The sequence below is a fragment of the Passer montanus genome, unplaced genomic scaffold (genome assembly GCF_014805655.1).
Source record: "Passer montanus isolate IOZ18808 unplaced genomic scaffold, ASM1480565v1 scaffold2, whole genome shotgun sequence".
Taxonomy (NCBI): domain Eukaryota; kingdom Metazoa; phylum Chordata; class Aves; order Passeriformes; family Passeridae; genus Passer; species Passer montanus.
In genome coordinates this window covers 26,110,376-26,124,021 of record NW_024366591.1, presented here as the reverse complement: position 1 = coordinate 26,124,021, position 13,646 = coordinate 26,110,376, and the positions used below count along the sequence as shown (strand labels likewise).

Genomic DNA, 13,646 nt, shown 5'->3' with positions numbered 1-13,646 from the left:
TTATCATGCAGCACATTTTATCAGCTGCAGACAGGACTGTTCAACAGAAAGGATGCAAGATTGCATGGTTTGAGTGGTAAAAAACAATGACACATGCTGATACCTATTCAGGATAAGATGGTTTGGCCTCCCAAAGGCAAAAAACCCAAAACAAATGAAAAAACCTAAAATGAAGTAAATCCCTGCAAAACGACAATTTCAGAAAGAAAGCATCAATGCAAATTCATGCTTTGTTGATGTTATTTAAATTTTTACTAAAATCAAACAGTGATAAATTTGAACTGTAGACTACATCCAAAAATCCTCTGCCTGAAAGAATGGAAGCACCCAAAATTCATTCACAAATGAAAACTGTTAAAAGATGCTCAATACTAGCCCATAAATACAAGGCAAATAACACAAGCTCTTGAGCGCATTTCTAGCAGTGCTTACTTAACCAGATGTCAAATGTACCATGTCAAAAATAAGAACAGCCGTCTTAAAGACAGGCAATGTGAGACTTTCAAAATAATAACCAGAAACTTGTAGTAACAAACCCCCAGGGCTCTAAAAATGTGAAGTGATGTAGGGCTGCATTGGAATTCTAAAACTGTCAACTGATTTGCAAGAGATTTTAAATACACACACACAGACACACACACACATATATATATATATATATGAAACCAAAATTCTATCTAGTTTTAAAAAGTGACCTATGCCACACAGCAAGCACTTGAAGCTGTGAGAATGTGGTGTCCCACCCTTAAGGAGAAGGGAGAACCCAAGATTTGTAGACGCTCATGATTGAAAGGAATGCCAAAAGTCAGAGGACCTGCAAAATCTTGTAGACTTTTATTAATAATTTACACAGTTGGCAAGGACATTGTTATTCTAGTCCCTGACCTCCCAGCATAAGCATACAGCAGTGGGTTTTGGATAAGGGGAAGGGTGAAAGGGAAGAGAGAGAGAGATGAATTAAAGTGTATGAGAGAGGAAGGAAGAAAGAAAATTAGAGAGATCACCTGTTCTGGCCCCAGCATTGATCCAGCTGGAGTATCCAGGGTGCAGGGGTGCACACACGCCTTGGCTTTGTGGGGATACCTTTTTATAGATATCTTTACCCTGTTCTGGAGGTAAGCTTCTCACTTTCTATGCAAATTAGTTATCATGCACAGTTCTTTCTTCTAGATCTTTCTGGATATAGGTTGGAGGCTTGAAGGGTCTTCGATGGTCTTAATCTACAGTGCACGTCCACTTCTCAACCTCATTGCTGCACTTGCCCTGTACTGTGTTGTGCTCATTCTGTTGCGCCAGAACAAGGATATCTGTCCCAGAAAAGTGCTGCTCTACGTCCATAGGGACCCCTTCTCCACCCACCCTATTCTTTCTCACAGTGTGTTACTACCAACAACTCCTGGCTGGCTCCATGGCTATCCAGCTATCAGTTTTTGAAACATACACATTTTAGTCCATTATCTTTTAAGTTTCTACAGAAAACCCACTCTCAAATTTGGCTACTGATTCTTCTCTGATGATGTGTAGCAATGTTACAGTCACATAATGGAAAGTGCTTTGTAAGCCTGGACTCTGCAAGAACTCATAAATATGTGAACCTCATATTGCTACATTCATATCAGGCTCTACCCAATGAAAAATGTTACTATGTCCTGAGGCACCCTTGTTTCAAACAGTGGCATCCTGTGCATCTAAATGTTCCTCCTGATAAAATTAAAAGCCCAAATCCTTGTACAGAGTAAAAGATTTCCAAAGAAGCTCATGTGCTGTGCTCTGATGTTCTGAAACCTATTTTTCAAAAAGTTTACTGCAGATACTGAAGTCTTTATGGCTTCTTCCACTTCTCCTTTTTGAAAGGTGAAAAACTGAAAAGCTGGTCATAGTGTAGCTACAACTATGCAGAGACTAGACTATCTTCTGCTCCTTTGACTTCCTCCTATATGTTGCATTTAACACACAACTTGTAGAATCAAATAAACATAAATTATCACAGGAACACACACACCAAAAGCTATCTGTAACATTTAATTTCATTGTATCTCTTACTAAATGTTTCATGGAACACATTTAACACCTTAAAATGTAATACTGTAAGCATGACTACATATTTCACAGAAATACAGAAAACACACCACTAAAATGAAAGAAGGCCAATTTGATAAATGCAGTATTATTAGCATAAGCTATTAGTTAGCTCAGCACTTATAACAGTAATGAAACTGGCCCTTTGCAATTTAACTGTGCAACATCAACTACAGCTGAAGAAATTATAGTTCATTAATTTATTTTCTAAAGAAGAAAAGGAAATTACTGCTGTCTCTACCTACGAGCCCATTCTGAGATCAATGGTATGAGAAATGGGCAGTTTTCCATCTCTGCACTCTCGTCCTTTGCCTCAAGAAACCAACTTTTAAATTTGATTGACATGGCAGGGACACAGGCACACCTCTGCTTGGACTGCAGCAGCTTTAGAGAGGAAAAAGGAGGTGGGGGAAAGCGACTGTGTCTCAGAAGCACTCAGATACAATGGAGGTCCATTTGCCAGGCAATCTAGGACCAAATTTTTGAAGACATAGATGTGTGTAAAATACCTACATGGACATTGCCCCAGCAAAATTTCTCAAAAGCGCTAACATGAAATAGAAGACAAGATAGCTCAGAATTCAAAGTTAGTTATTCTGGCTATTATCTGGTAGCAAATTTCAGCAACCACACTCAGAGATTATTGTGATGTGCTAATTGCACAAATGGATTCATCACCAACTGTCTCTTCCCCGTATTTGTCAGCTTACATTCCTGTTTTCCTGTCTGAAGTCCTCAACCAATCCTGCCAGATCTGCTCTCCTTACCTTCACATACTGTGTAAGGACAAGACACACTTCAAGTTTCTGCATAAAGGAAACCAAAGCAGGCACCTCAATTGTTTGTAAAATTCCATCACTAACTAAATCCAACATCACATTCACTTCTGCACCTCACTGAAATGGCTGCGGTGTCATGCAGAGCTGTAAAATACATTAACATTTGGCAGCAGAAAACACGAGCCACCTTCATGTGCTCAACTGCGGCACATTGAGAAAAGTCAGTATTTCTTGAAAACATTAAAATGCTCAGCTGTCTGAGCAAGTTTCATACTTGCACCCTTTTACATTACTCAGTTTTGCAGTAATAATTGAGACAAATAATTCTAGTGTCAGAAGCTTTATCTTTCCAATTTTCATATCAGAAGAAAGTCTGAAAGGAAATTAATTACCTTGCCCTTGTCTAGACTGGCCTGATTTTTTTTTTCCCAGTAACATTTTATGATCTTTATAAGGATACTGCTTTTCTGGAGAAGCCATACTGCAACAACACATAAAACAGCTAAGACTGAAGAAGATGTTTTGAGAAGATCTCATCCTCCAGATTAAATGTGGACTAAGCTAAGATGCTTTCACTTTTTATCATTGTCCTTATTCCAGCAATAAACGTGCCGAAGTTCATACCATCTCCCTCAATCCAATTAAAAATGAGCCAGCTTAAAACACAGTGAGACAATTAGCCACAAGAACTGCTACAGGAACAATGTATCAGTAATATCTTAAACCACCTCAGCTATTTTAAAATTGGACTTGTCCACACCTCTACTTTAGTAGAGATGTGCATCATGCTGCCAGACCACATTTCAGAGCATTTTGGTTCAAGTGAGTTGCTCAAACTATATCACTATAGCTAATATGGTACAAAGTGGCAGAGATAAGAAAACATTTCAGGCAAAAACCAAGCAGTTTGGTAGTTTAAACAGACTGTGAAAAACAGAACTGTGTTTGAAAATCTAGAATTAAAAGCAACCACAACAAACTCATTTTGTTTTTAAAAAAGAAAATGTTCAGATTATTCAAAGAAGAAAACAAATCTCTGATTTCTGTCTCATGTTCATCTTTTGTCATCTAGTGACTGAGGACAGAATACCTATTCCACTAGTATCTACTTACAGTCCTCAAAAAACCCCTGGAATTTTGTCCACCAGTATAAAAATGCTCAAATTCAAGAGCAATAACAGCACAGAGCATGTTTCTCTGTCTTGTTGCTGTTATTAATTAAGTCCCATTTGCTGCTCCTGAATGGCTGTTATTTAGTTGCACTGGATGGGTGTGTAGAAAGTAATAGAAGATGGATCAACAGCTGTAGTTATTATGAAAATTATGGCACTGCATGAGAGGAATTGCAGCTGCTCAATTCATGCAAATAAGAGCTACTTGATAATGCCTATAATTACACAGCATGTCAAAACAGCATAGCTGGAGCGTAAGTAGAGACTACATATTTTAGAAAGCCAAAAGATTTCCATTTCATTATATTCCCATTCCCTAAACGCCTATTTAGAGATAACAAGAAACACTTTCTGTCGACAGGCTCACAGATACAGAAAGGTCTGCTGAGTCTCCCAGGTGCATTCCCCTGCCAGCACTGCAGCTGTCAAACACAGAGCCTCTCTGCTATTTGTAACACAGCCTGGACTCACATCACAGCTGGGGCTTCAGCTCACTGTGTGCTGAGCAGATATGACGAAAGATCCAGCCACATCTACTTTCAAAGCAAAGGAAGATTGCTTCCAAGTGGCTCAGACAATGCAGATACCATCTCCTCTATCCAAAGCCTGGTCCTGACACCTGGAACAGCACTGTAATAGTCTAGCTTACTTTACTTTTGAGTGTATCTTCTTTCAGCTTGTTCAAGGAAATTCCTTTCCGACCTGAGGCACTAAGGCCTTCTTCAAGAGCACATTTCCTTTTCTTAGATGAAAGACTTACTAAAGGCTCCTTATTTTCAGAGATGCTGCCCACTGTGCTTATCCTGCTACATCTGTAGGCTGTTTACACATTAGCAATGGTTTATATAAAGTGACATTTTATTACTTTAGTGTCTTCCCATTCCTGTTCTGCCTATTTAATTAAAGTCCTCTTTTTTGCCAGTTGTTTGTGCTAGCAAATCCCTGCACCTGCATGTAAAAAAAACAGGGATGAAACCTCATTTGTTTTCCTCTGTACCTCAAATTCTTGTTTCAACAGCTGCACAGCACAATATTATGTTACAAACAATAAACCCAGAACAAGAAATACAAGAGTAGTGAAGAGGTTTATTTATTTATTTTTACTTATGACATTCAAAAAAAAGACACAGAGAGATACACAATTTTGCAACCCTCCTACTTCTCACTCAGGGGTGAGTTGAACCCACTTGGTGTGTCCAACCAAGTCAGTTGCTAAAATTCCTTACTGCTCTTATTTCACCCAGTGATCCAAATCACATAACTTTGCAGATAGCACAACTTTTCTTTTCCTGTGACATCTGATGACAAAATCTCATTGCAAATGAGATTGGAACCCATTGCCTTGGAACCCAGGAACGTGACTCCTGGTAGAAGCGGTACTTCACGCTTCTCACATTTCAGCTGGACAACCATTAAATCACTGACCCAACATAACAGCTACACACTTCTTAGCCTTACCTGAAATCACATGCTGTGGTAAGTTCTGCTCCTCCTCCAAAAGCCTTTCCTTGAACTAGTGCAACACTGATCAAAGGCAACCTGCAGAAGAGACCCTAGTAAGCAAAATTCATGCTTTTAGCCTTTCAGAAATTACAAAACAATTCAACCAAAGCATTTATACAGTAAAAGTTGTGAAAAATATACTGTTCCAATTTAATCAAATAACTACATCTTTGTGGCACAACACCAATTCCACTTATGTCAAAATTACTATTGCATAATTGATACAGAATCTCAGAATGAAGCAGTAACACAGATATTTTAAATGGAGTCAAAATAAAGATTATGTACTGAAAAACACGCAATGAAAAATACCTGCTATAGAATATATCTAAAAAGACTACCTCTGAGGAGTGACAGGATAGCAACACAAGATTCTACTCTAAGCCACTGCACCACAGAAAGCAGCAGAAAGAGACACAAAGAGCTGAAGGGCTGGGTTATCTAAAATTAATGAGATTTACCATGACAGCTTCAGCAGCTTCTTCAAACAGAGTGCTACTATCTCAGTCATCAACAAAACTTTTTTTGCAGACAAAACCTTTTGAGGAAAGCAGCAATCTGTTACCTTTGTTGGTGTTGTATTTAATCATGTTCAAGGTATTTAATCATGTTCAAGGTAATTCAAAGGACAGAGGGAAGGAAAAGTATGTTTCCCCACTGCTGATGCGAAATGAATACTAATGAGTAGTGACTTAGGATAAGGCAAGTTCCTTAAGAAATGAAGGCAGCTGGCTAGTCACAGAATTTGCACACTAATACAGCTGTTTCATCTTTTACTGTGAAGAGACATTTAGCTCTTTGAGCAGTTTGCAAACCACATTCAGAAGTCAGCATCCTAATCATAACCACATCTCTGGTTTTAGTTCTCCTTTAACAGAAGCACCAACACTTTCTTACAGCCCAAGTTCACTTACAAGCTGCAGCACTGTTCATACAATACATGGCACAAGAGAACGCACTGGAAGAAGGCAATCTCATTTTTCCTGTGCTTTATGAGAAAGCAGAAGATGTGGGTCCAAGATAGCTACATCCACACTCTAATCCATTTGAGGCACCTCTCTCAGGATCACGGTCGGTCTCAGCTCTGAGGGAGACTAATCCCATCTACAACAGATGTCCCCAGACAGCAGCTCAGTGCTGCCCCTGAACCATGGCTTAGATACACTAAGTCTACACACCTGAGGTGGGGACTTAATCTTCACACATCTTCCTCCTCTTAGCTTTGCCCCATCAATTTTGATTATAAGGAGACAAGCTTATGCAAATGGCTTCCAATCCTGAGGATTCCTTACAGTACTACTAATGTGGGTTTCCAATCTCCTGGGTAATTTTACAGAAAAAATGTTAATTCATAATATTTTCTCATACAGATTATTTGAAAACAAAGAATTTTTGAAAACAAAGAATATTCATCTTCAAAGAGCTCTAAGCAGAAAAACACAGACTCTACCACAAATGGATTTAATAGAAACGTGACTTCGTAAGGGAAGCTAAGTCTAAAGGAAAGGGTGTTTTTTTTTCAGAATTACCAGATGGTAGAACTGACACACTCCTCTTGTGAAGTGGGAAGATTAAATAAATATGTCAAATAACTGTTACCTATGTAGGCTGCATAACCTGTTGGTGCTTGTTATTTAAGAGCTACCAATTTCCAGTGAGTTAGAGAGGTTGAGTTTCAGAAAATCTGAAGGCCTAGATTTCCTTAATTCTGGATATCTCCTAGCTCTACATATATAATTCTAGGGTTTTTTTTTTTCCTATCCCAATCTCTGGAAAGTGTAATAGTTGCAAAATGTTAAGGTCTAATTTAAATCCATAAATACCTACCTGATTAACATATGTGAATACAAGGTCTGGGATTCAAAATTACTTACATAAAAAGACATATTTTATCTCGTTAAAGAGTTAGCCAAAATACATTCTGATACTTATAATTACTTCATAAATGGGTAAATAAAATATATTACCTCATAAGTCTGGTTAAGGTGTTTTGCATAAACATGCACATATTCATCCCATCCTACAATGAATAGGAAATTAAAAAATGTTATGTGATCTTAATGTGAAGCAATTAAACACATAGACAAAGTAAATAGGAGTAGGCATTCCTTATATTTACTTCAGCTGGGTTTTGTCTCTGGTTCATGTTGGCCAAGTTCTAATCCAAATGCACAAATAGAAAACCTAGTATAAATCAGGTTAAAAAAAAATAAAAACTCAACCAACTTATATAAATTTCAGTTAAAATTAAGCCACTGTTCAAGTAATTGCAATACTGAATTTCTATTCCGTTAAATTTTAGTGTTTCCTCTTAACTTCCTCTTCTCACTTCAAGTTGAACACACATAAATCTGAGTTTTTAAATTCTGTACAAAGCCACAGTGTGCTACATACTTTTTATGTCCCAAATCCATCAAGTTTTAGACAAGATAAAATTTACCAATTTAATATTTTATTGTTTGGGCCAAAAGCATTACAGATAAAGAAAACTAAAAACACCAAACCACAAAACACTGAACCAAATGAACAACCAAACCAGAAAGAAGATTCTTCTTATGTCTCTCATCCTTTGTGTTTTACATCTCCTTGCAATCAACAGTGAAAAAGATACAAGCACTTACTTTTAATCTAGTACAAGAAATAAAGGGCTCCAAATAAAATGCATTCAAAACAAATATTTCTTCCCTATAATGCACACTTAAAATGTGGAACACTTGGCAGCAGGGCTTTACACCCTCTACATGAATTCAAGAACAACTACATAAACTCACAACAGGAACAGCAACAATAGGTTATTACACAGAACGCAACACCTCTAGCTCTAGAAGTCTGAGTCACAAGTTGCTGGGAGCTAAGAAAATATTTTGAAACAAAATCATTATCTATCTGCCTTCCCTGTTGTTATCCTCTTTCTCAGACATCTAGAATTAATCAGGAAGTTGACAAATACCTGGGCTAAATGATCCAGAACCACCATGTTCATATACATACTGAATTGAACAACATGTATTATTTATCCCAGATAAAAGAATAAATTATGCTTGGACACCGCAGAAATAAAAAAAAAAAAAAAAAAAAAACATCTAGAATTAATCAGGAAGTTGACAAATACCTGGGCTAAATGATCCAGAACCACCATGTTCATATACATACTGAATTGTTCTGAATAACATGTATTATTTATCCCAGATAAAAGAAAAAATTATGCTCGGACACCGCAGAAATAATAAAAAAAAAACCAGTAGGTAAAAATTTCAGTACATCTTTCAAATAATAAAGAAAAAAAATCCAAAAAAACCAAACCAAACATCTCTGAACCAGAATTTACTGATTTCTAAAACACAGTTTTACAGAAGCTGCAAATTAGAGAATATGCCTGAATTAAAAGCCTCTGACTCATACCTCAGGGTAAGAAAATATACGCAGTAAGTCTTCAGTACATCTTTGGAATAGAACCTTGAAATAACAGTAGGCCAATTGCAGGTGATTTATTGTCCATTTAGTCGTGTATTCCCAAGAGTTACTCTGCCCAAAGCCAACCAGCATTATGATGTTTAGGTGCAGATCTCTGGCAGATGTCAGTGCCATGACAATTGCTACACATGAACCAGTGTATTTATTTTTACTACACTAAAGGGCTCCTCAAAAATTTTAGCACCTGTTGATTTATAAAAAAGGCTTTTAATTATCACTGTAGCCATCTCCTACACCCCCTAAGAACATTAGCAATATTTCCATTCCAAAACAAAGAACATTCAAACCCTTTGTGATAGCTGCCTTAGTAGCTAAGTTCAAAGCCCACACAAACATACAGGGTACCAGTTCTCAGACACAGACTTGCACAATTCCCATATTACAACTGTCAGGATGAAGCTGTACAAAAGCTCTTCAGAGAACACAGTTTTTCACTTCATCACAGCACAATCCTTGCATTCAAACTGGTCTTCTCAATCATGACAAAATCCAAAATGGTGATTAAATATTAATTCCAGAACAGACAAACTTGAAAAATGCATTTATGTCTGAGCAGACAAAAATAATTTTTTCTCAGGTGGTAGAGAGATTACTGTGTATTCTATGGAAAAAAAATGCTTCCAGAGAACACATTCCTTAAAAAAACCCCAAAAACCCAAGGAAAAAAAAAAAGGCAATTGCTTGAGTGCTGGCAAATAAACCCTTCAAACCTTCCTGACAAGAAAAATAAAGCTATTATTCAGATAAAATTCTCTGACTAAGAGGTGTTCGCTGCAGTCTAGTAGAATAATTATATTTGTAGCTCTAATACCGTCCTTGAAATAAGAAGATATCTAACTAGCAGAAAGGGAGCTAAAACGCAGTAAAATGCATTTACTACATATGGAAGAAAAGGATTAATAGCTTGGTGTGGGCCTAGGAGATGCAGGGAAGAAGAAAGTCACCTTCATAAAGTAGAAAACTGTAACGCTGGCTCTTATTGCTGCAAGAGCTTTGAATCCATTTGCACTGCAGATAGAACATAATTTACATATTATCTCCAACTGCTCCAAAGTCCTCCCTCCACAGCTTATGTTTGGGAACCTCTGTCCTAGGGCTTCTAGACAGGGACAAAGGAAAGCAAAATTCTCCTTTCTACTTCTTCCTCTGAACTGCTGCTTTAAAAGCTGATCTTGCTTTTCAGCTAGGCAACTTTTCAAGTCTCACTCCAGAATGAGGTTCTTGCTCTGGGAACAGCTTACAAAGCCTTATAAAGACACAAGGAAAATATTTTTTATTTAAATTCCACTATTCATTTACCTTCTGCAATTTGCTTATGTAATGTTAGCAGTTAGAAAAGAAAAGGAGGTGGGGGATCTAGGTTTGCTTCAGAGTTAGGAACAATTGAAGATGGGAGAAGGTGGACAAAGAAAGAGGAAAAGAATCAGGTGGAAGAGGAGGACAAAGAGCCACTAGGGGGCACGAAAATCCTTCAGCATTCTGGGCCATTATTCTGCACCACAGGGAAAAGCAAACTGTACCGAAAATAATGAAAAACACAGTCCTCCCTCAACCAACCACTAGGATAAAATAAAAGTGTTTTCTGTAATTACTAAAAGCTATGGGCTAAAGAAGCCTTGAAAAAAATATATAAAGGACATCTGAGTTGCTTGAGCATGGTACTAATAGGTTGTGGGTTCAATCCGTTCACTTAAAAGTTGGACTCAATCATCCCTGTGTGTCCCCTCCAACTCAGAATATTCTGTGACACTCTGAAAGACATACCAGTACAGGCATGAAGCTATTCACCCTTTTTTTTTTTTGTCTTGAAGATGCCTGTGGACAGAAAACTGAACCTGAAACCAGACAAAACACTCTCATCTGCATCAAGTTAGAGAAAAGAGCTCTGTAAGACTGAAGAACAGCAAATGCTATTTCATATTCTAGTAAAGACTATTAAATCCCACCAAACATGCTTTAGGAGCTATTATACAGAAACTCTCAGTAAAAGATAAGTAACTTGAAATAGAAAAGCAACTATGCTTAACTATTTTTGGAGCATTTCTGGTGACTCTTAGGCTTTAATTTCAGTTGAGAGATCTAGATTATGTGCAAAGCATTCTCAACAAATTTGTAACACGTATACATTTAATTCTGTCCAGTATATCTGTTATCGAACCAAGAGCCCTCTCTGCCACTGCAGTGGCTCCAAGTAATTTGTATAAGCATACAGAGAGAATACAAAATGTATGGAAACAGAATCACTGAGATTTACTGAATGCAGAACTCCGAAGGAAAGCCTAGACTGCAGATAAGAAAAGAACTGACCTTGCTTGGCTTCAGCTACTTTTCTGTTGGTATAATGTTCAAAGAAGTTAAGAATTGCAGATCAAAATTTAAAAAAAAAAATCAATTTAGAAAAAAAATCTCATCTACATCTATATTTTTTTAATTACAAGTTCTTATAAAATATCCAGATGAAAACCTCCCCCAAATCCATTTATACTATAAAACATGACATTTCTGTATTAAGCATCTTTCTTCCCATAAGATAACAAAGTGTCCTATACCCTTCGAAAACTGTCCTTTTTACTTTACAAGGCCAGAAATAAAATCTAAGACATTGCGGGGTTTATTATCTTTAGTTTTATCAACAGGAAAAAAAAAATCATCACTAAAGACAAATATCAGATTAATGAGTTTTTGTGTTGATATTCACACAGGAAGGGCCAATTAAATGTTTAATTTACGTGGTTAAATCCTGAAACTTGCAGTGGCCACAAAGAAGCATGAGGATTGGTACTTACCACAACTGTAAACCATTTCTAAGAGCAGCACAGCAAGACTCTCTTCCCTGGCAGCTGGCAAAGCCCTATTTCACACATTGCCAAGTCCACATATTAATGTACAGAAAGAACTGTAGAATATGTGAAAGTTGTCCAATGGGTGGCATGAGCAAAAGATTGCCATGAAACCCCAGCCTCTTCAACTTCATAGATACACACAAGACTCACATGACTCAAGTACAGCACAAGAATTGCATCTGTTCCTCCATTTCATGCAGGTCCAAGCACAGTTTTGATAAAATAGAAACCTTCCTGTAATAGCAGCCATTGTACTTATTTTTTTTTAATATTTTAGAATATGAGAAATTATTACTTTTATCTGTTTCTAAAGGTCAAACTACAGAAGCACATTTCATCTGACGTGCAAATTCGCCATATACTGCTGGGAGAAACTGAAATGACACTTTTAAAAAAAAGGCTAAAAAGAACATCTAGTGTAGGAATTTAGAGTTATGAATCACTTACAATAACACTTAAATCACAGCTTGAAGGGGCTGACAGCATTTTTTTTTTACCGTTAAAGCTCTATTCTATGACCTGTATGTAAAATTGCAGAAGTGCAGTGCAACACTTCTGTCTAAAAAGAATCTCAACATGTTAATTTTTCTCCAAAACATTAACGTGTATTAATACTTGCCTGGGAATTGGATATTTCTTTGACAACATTCAAATCAGATCCTGAGCAAAAAGTGTTTCCTGCACCATGGATTATAAGACCTTTGCCATCCTTCCAGTTTTCCAGTTCAGTTACCCTCTCCTGGAGTTCTATCATCATAGTGCCTGTCACAAGAGGCGAGAAACAAAATTTTTAACAGGAAATTATTATCCCCATCATGTTTTTTTGTTACATGTTCCACCAGCAAAGCCAAGTTACAGTTAATAAGAGATGGGCTTAAAATCACAACAGGAAGTATCATCTTAAATTCTGCACACAATCACTGACATACATTTGCTCTCCAAGGATGAAGTTCCCAAAATTCCAAAAGATACTCTGTATGACGGATATTTGCGTTACACTCAAGAAAGCCCCAAAACAAATCCAAACAAAACCGACAAACAAAAACCCTCTGCCTGATTTATTTCTGCGTGCAGTTGCATACATTCAGGACAAATTAATTTGTATGTATCCATCAAGATCTGTTCAACTAGTAATTTTGAAGTTATTAACATTCCTTCCTGCCCAAACAATTGGCAGAAAACAGAAAGGAATCATGTCCAGGGTGGGCTCAAGGCACAACCAGTCAATGTTAATAAAGGTTCCTTTCTAAAAAGACTCTCTTTATAAAGCATATCATCATACAGTACTAGCTTTTTATTTCTTGTTTAAACAACCAATTAATTATAAAACATCATAAACATCATATTTGCTTAAGTACCCCTCCTGACATGGAACTCTACAAACTCCTGTTTCTAGAGCTCATCCTAGACAGCAGCATCTTCAACAGCAATGAAATATACATACATTAATTTAAAGCTCTTCCTCTCTGAATGCCTATGACTCTGTCCAGTTATATACTTAAGAGAAAACATTTACAGAAATTAATTTCAGAAAGCAGAGTACATACAGGCTGATGACACTCTCAGCTTTACCCTTCTTTCATAAGAATTTAGTTGGACATGCCTACATTCTTCAGACAGAAATGTACTTTCGATTAAGTACATTTCTGGGCACTCTCCTCTGCCAACAGTGTTGCTTTTTTAACTCTATGCCTACATGCACAGGACTCATCCTCTTCTGAAATGTCCCATTAGCAGCTAGTCCATAGGATATTTATGTTTTCTTTCTTATGTTTTTTTCTTACAGTTCATTATGA

General features: G+C 37.0%; 1 protein-coding gene across 6 annotated transcripts in view; it reads right to left on the bottom strand.

Annotated features, from left to right (window-relative positions):
- Window positions 1-13,646, bottom strand: part of ECHDC1 (ethylmalonyl-CoA decarboxylase 1) — a 42,021-nt gene that overhangs the window by 16,344 nt on the left and 12,031 nt on the right. For all 6 annotated transcript variants that reach the window (XM_039707040.1, XM_039707039.1, XM_039707038.1 and 3 more), the window contains exons 3-5: window positions 12,470-12,612; window positions 7,501-7,553; window positions 5,489-5,569 (exon numbers count right to left, since the gene is read on the bottom strand). In XM_039707040.1, coding sequence (XP_039562974.1) covers window positions 5,489-5,569; window positions 7,501-7,553; window positions 12,470-12,612 — 277 coding nt within the window. The remainder of the gene's footprint in view (window positions 1-5,488; window positions 5,570-7,500; window positions 7,554-12,469; window positions 12,613-13,646) is intronic.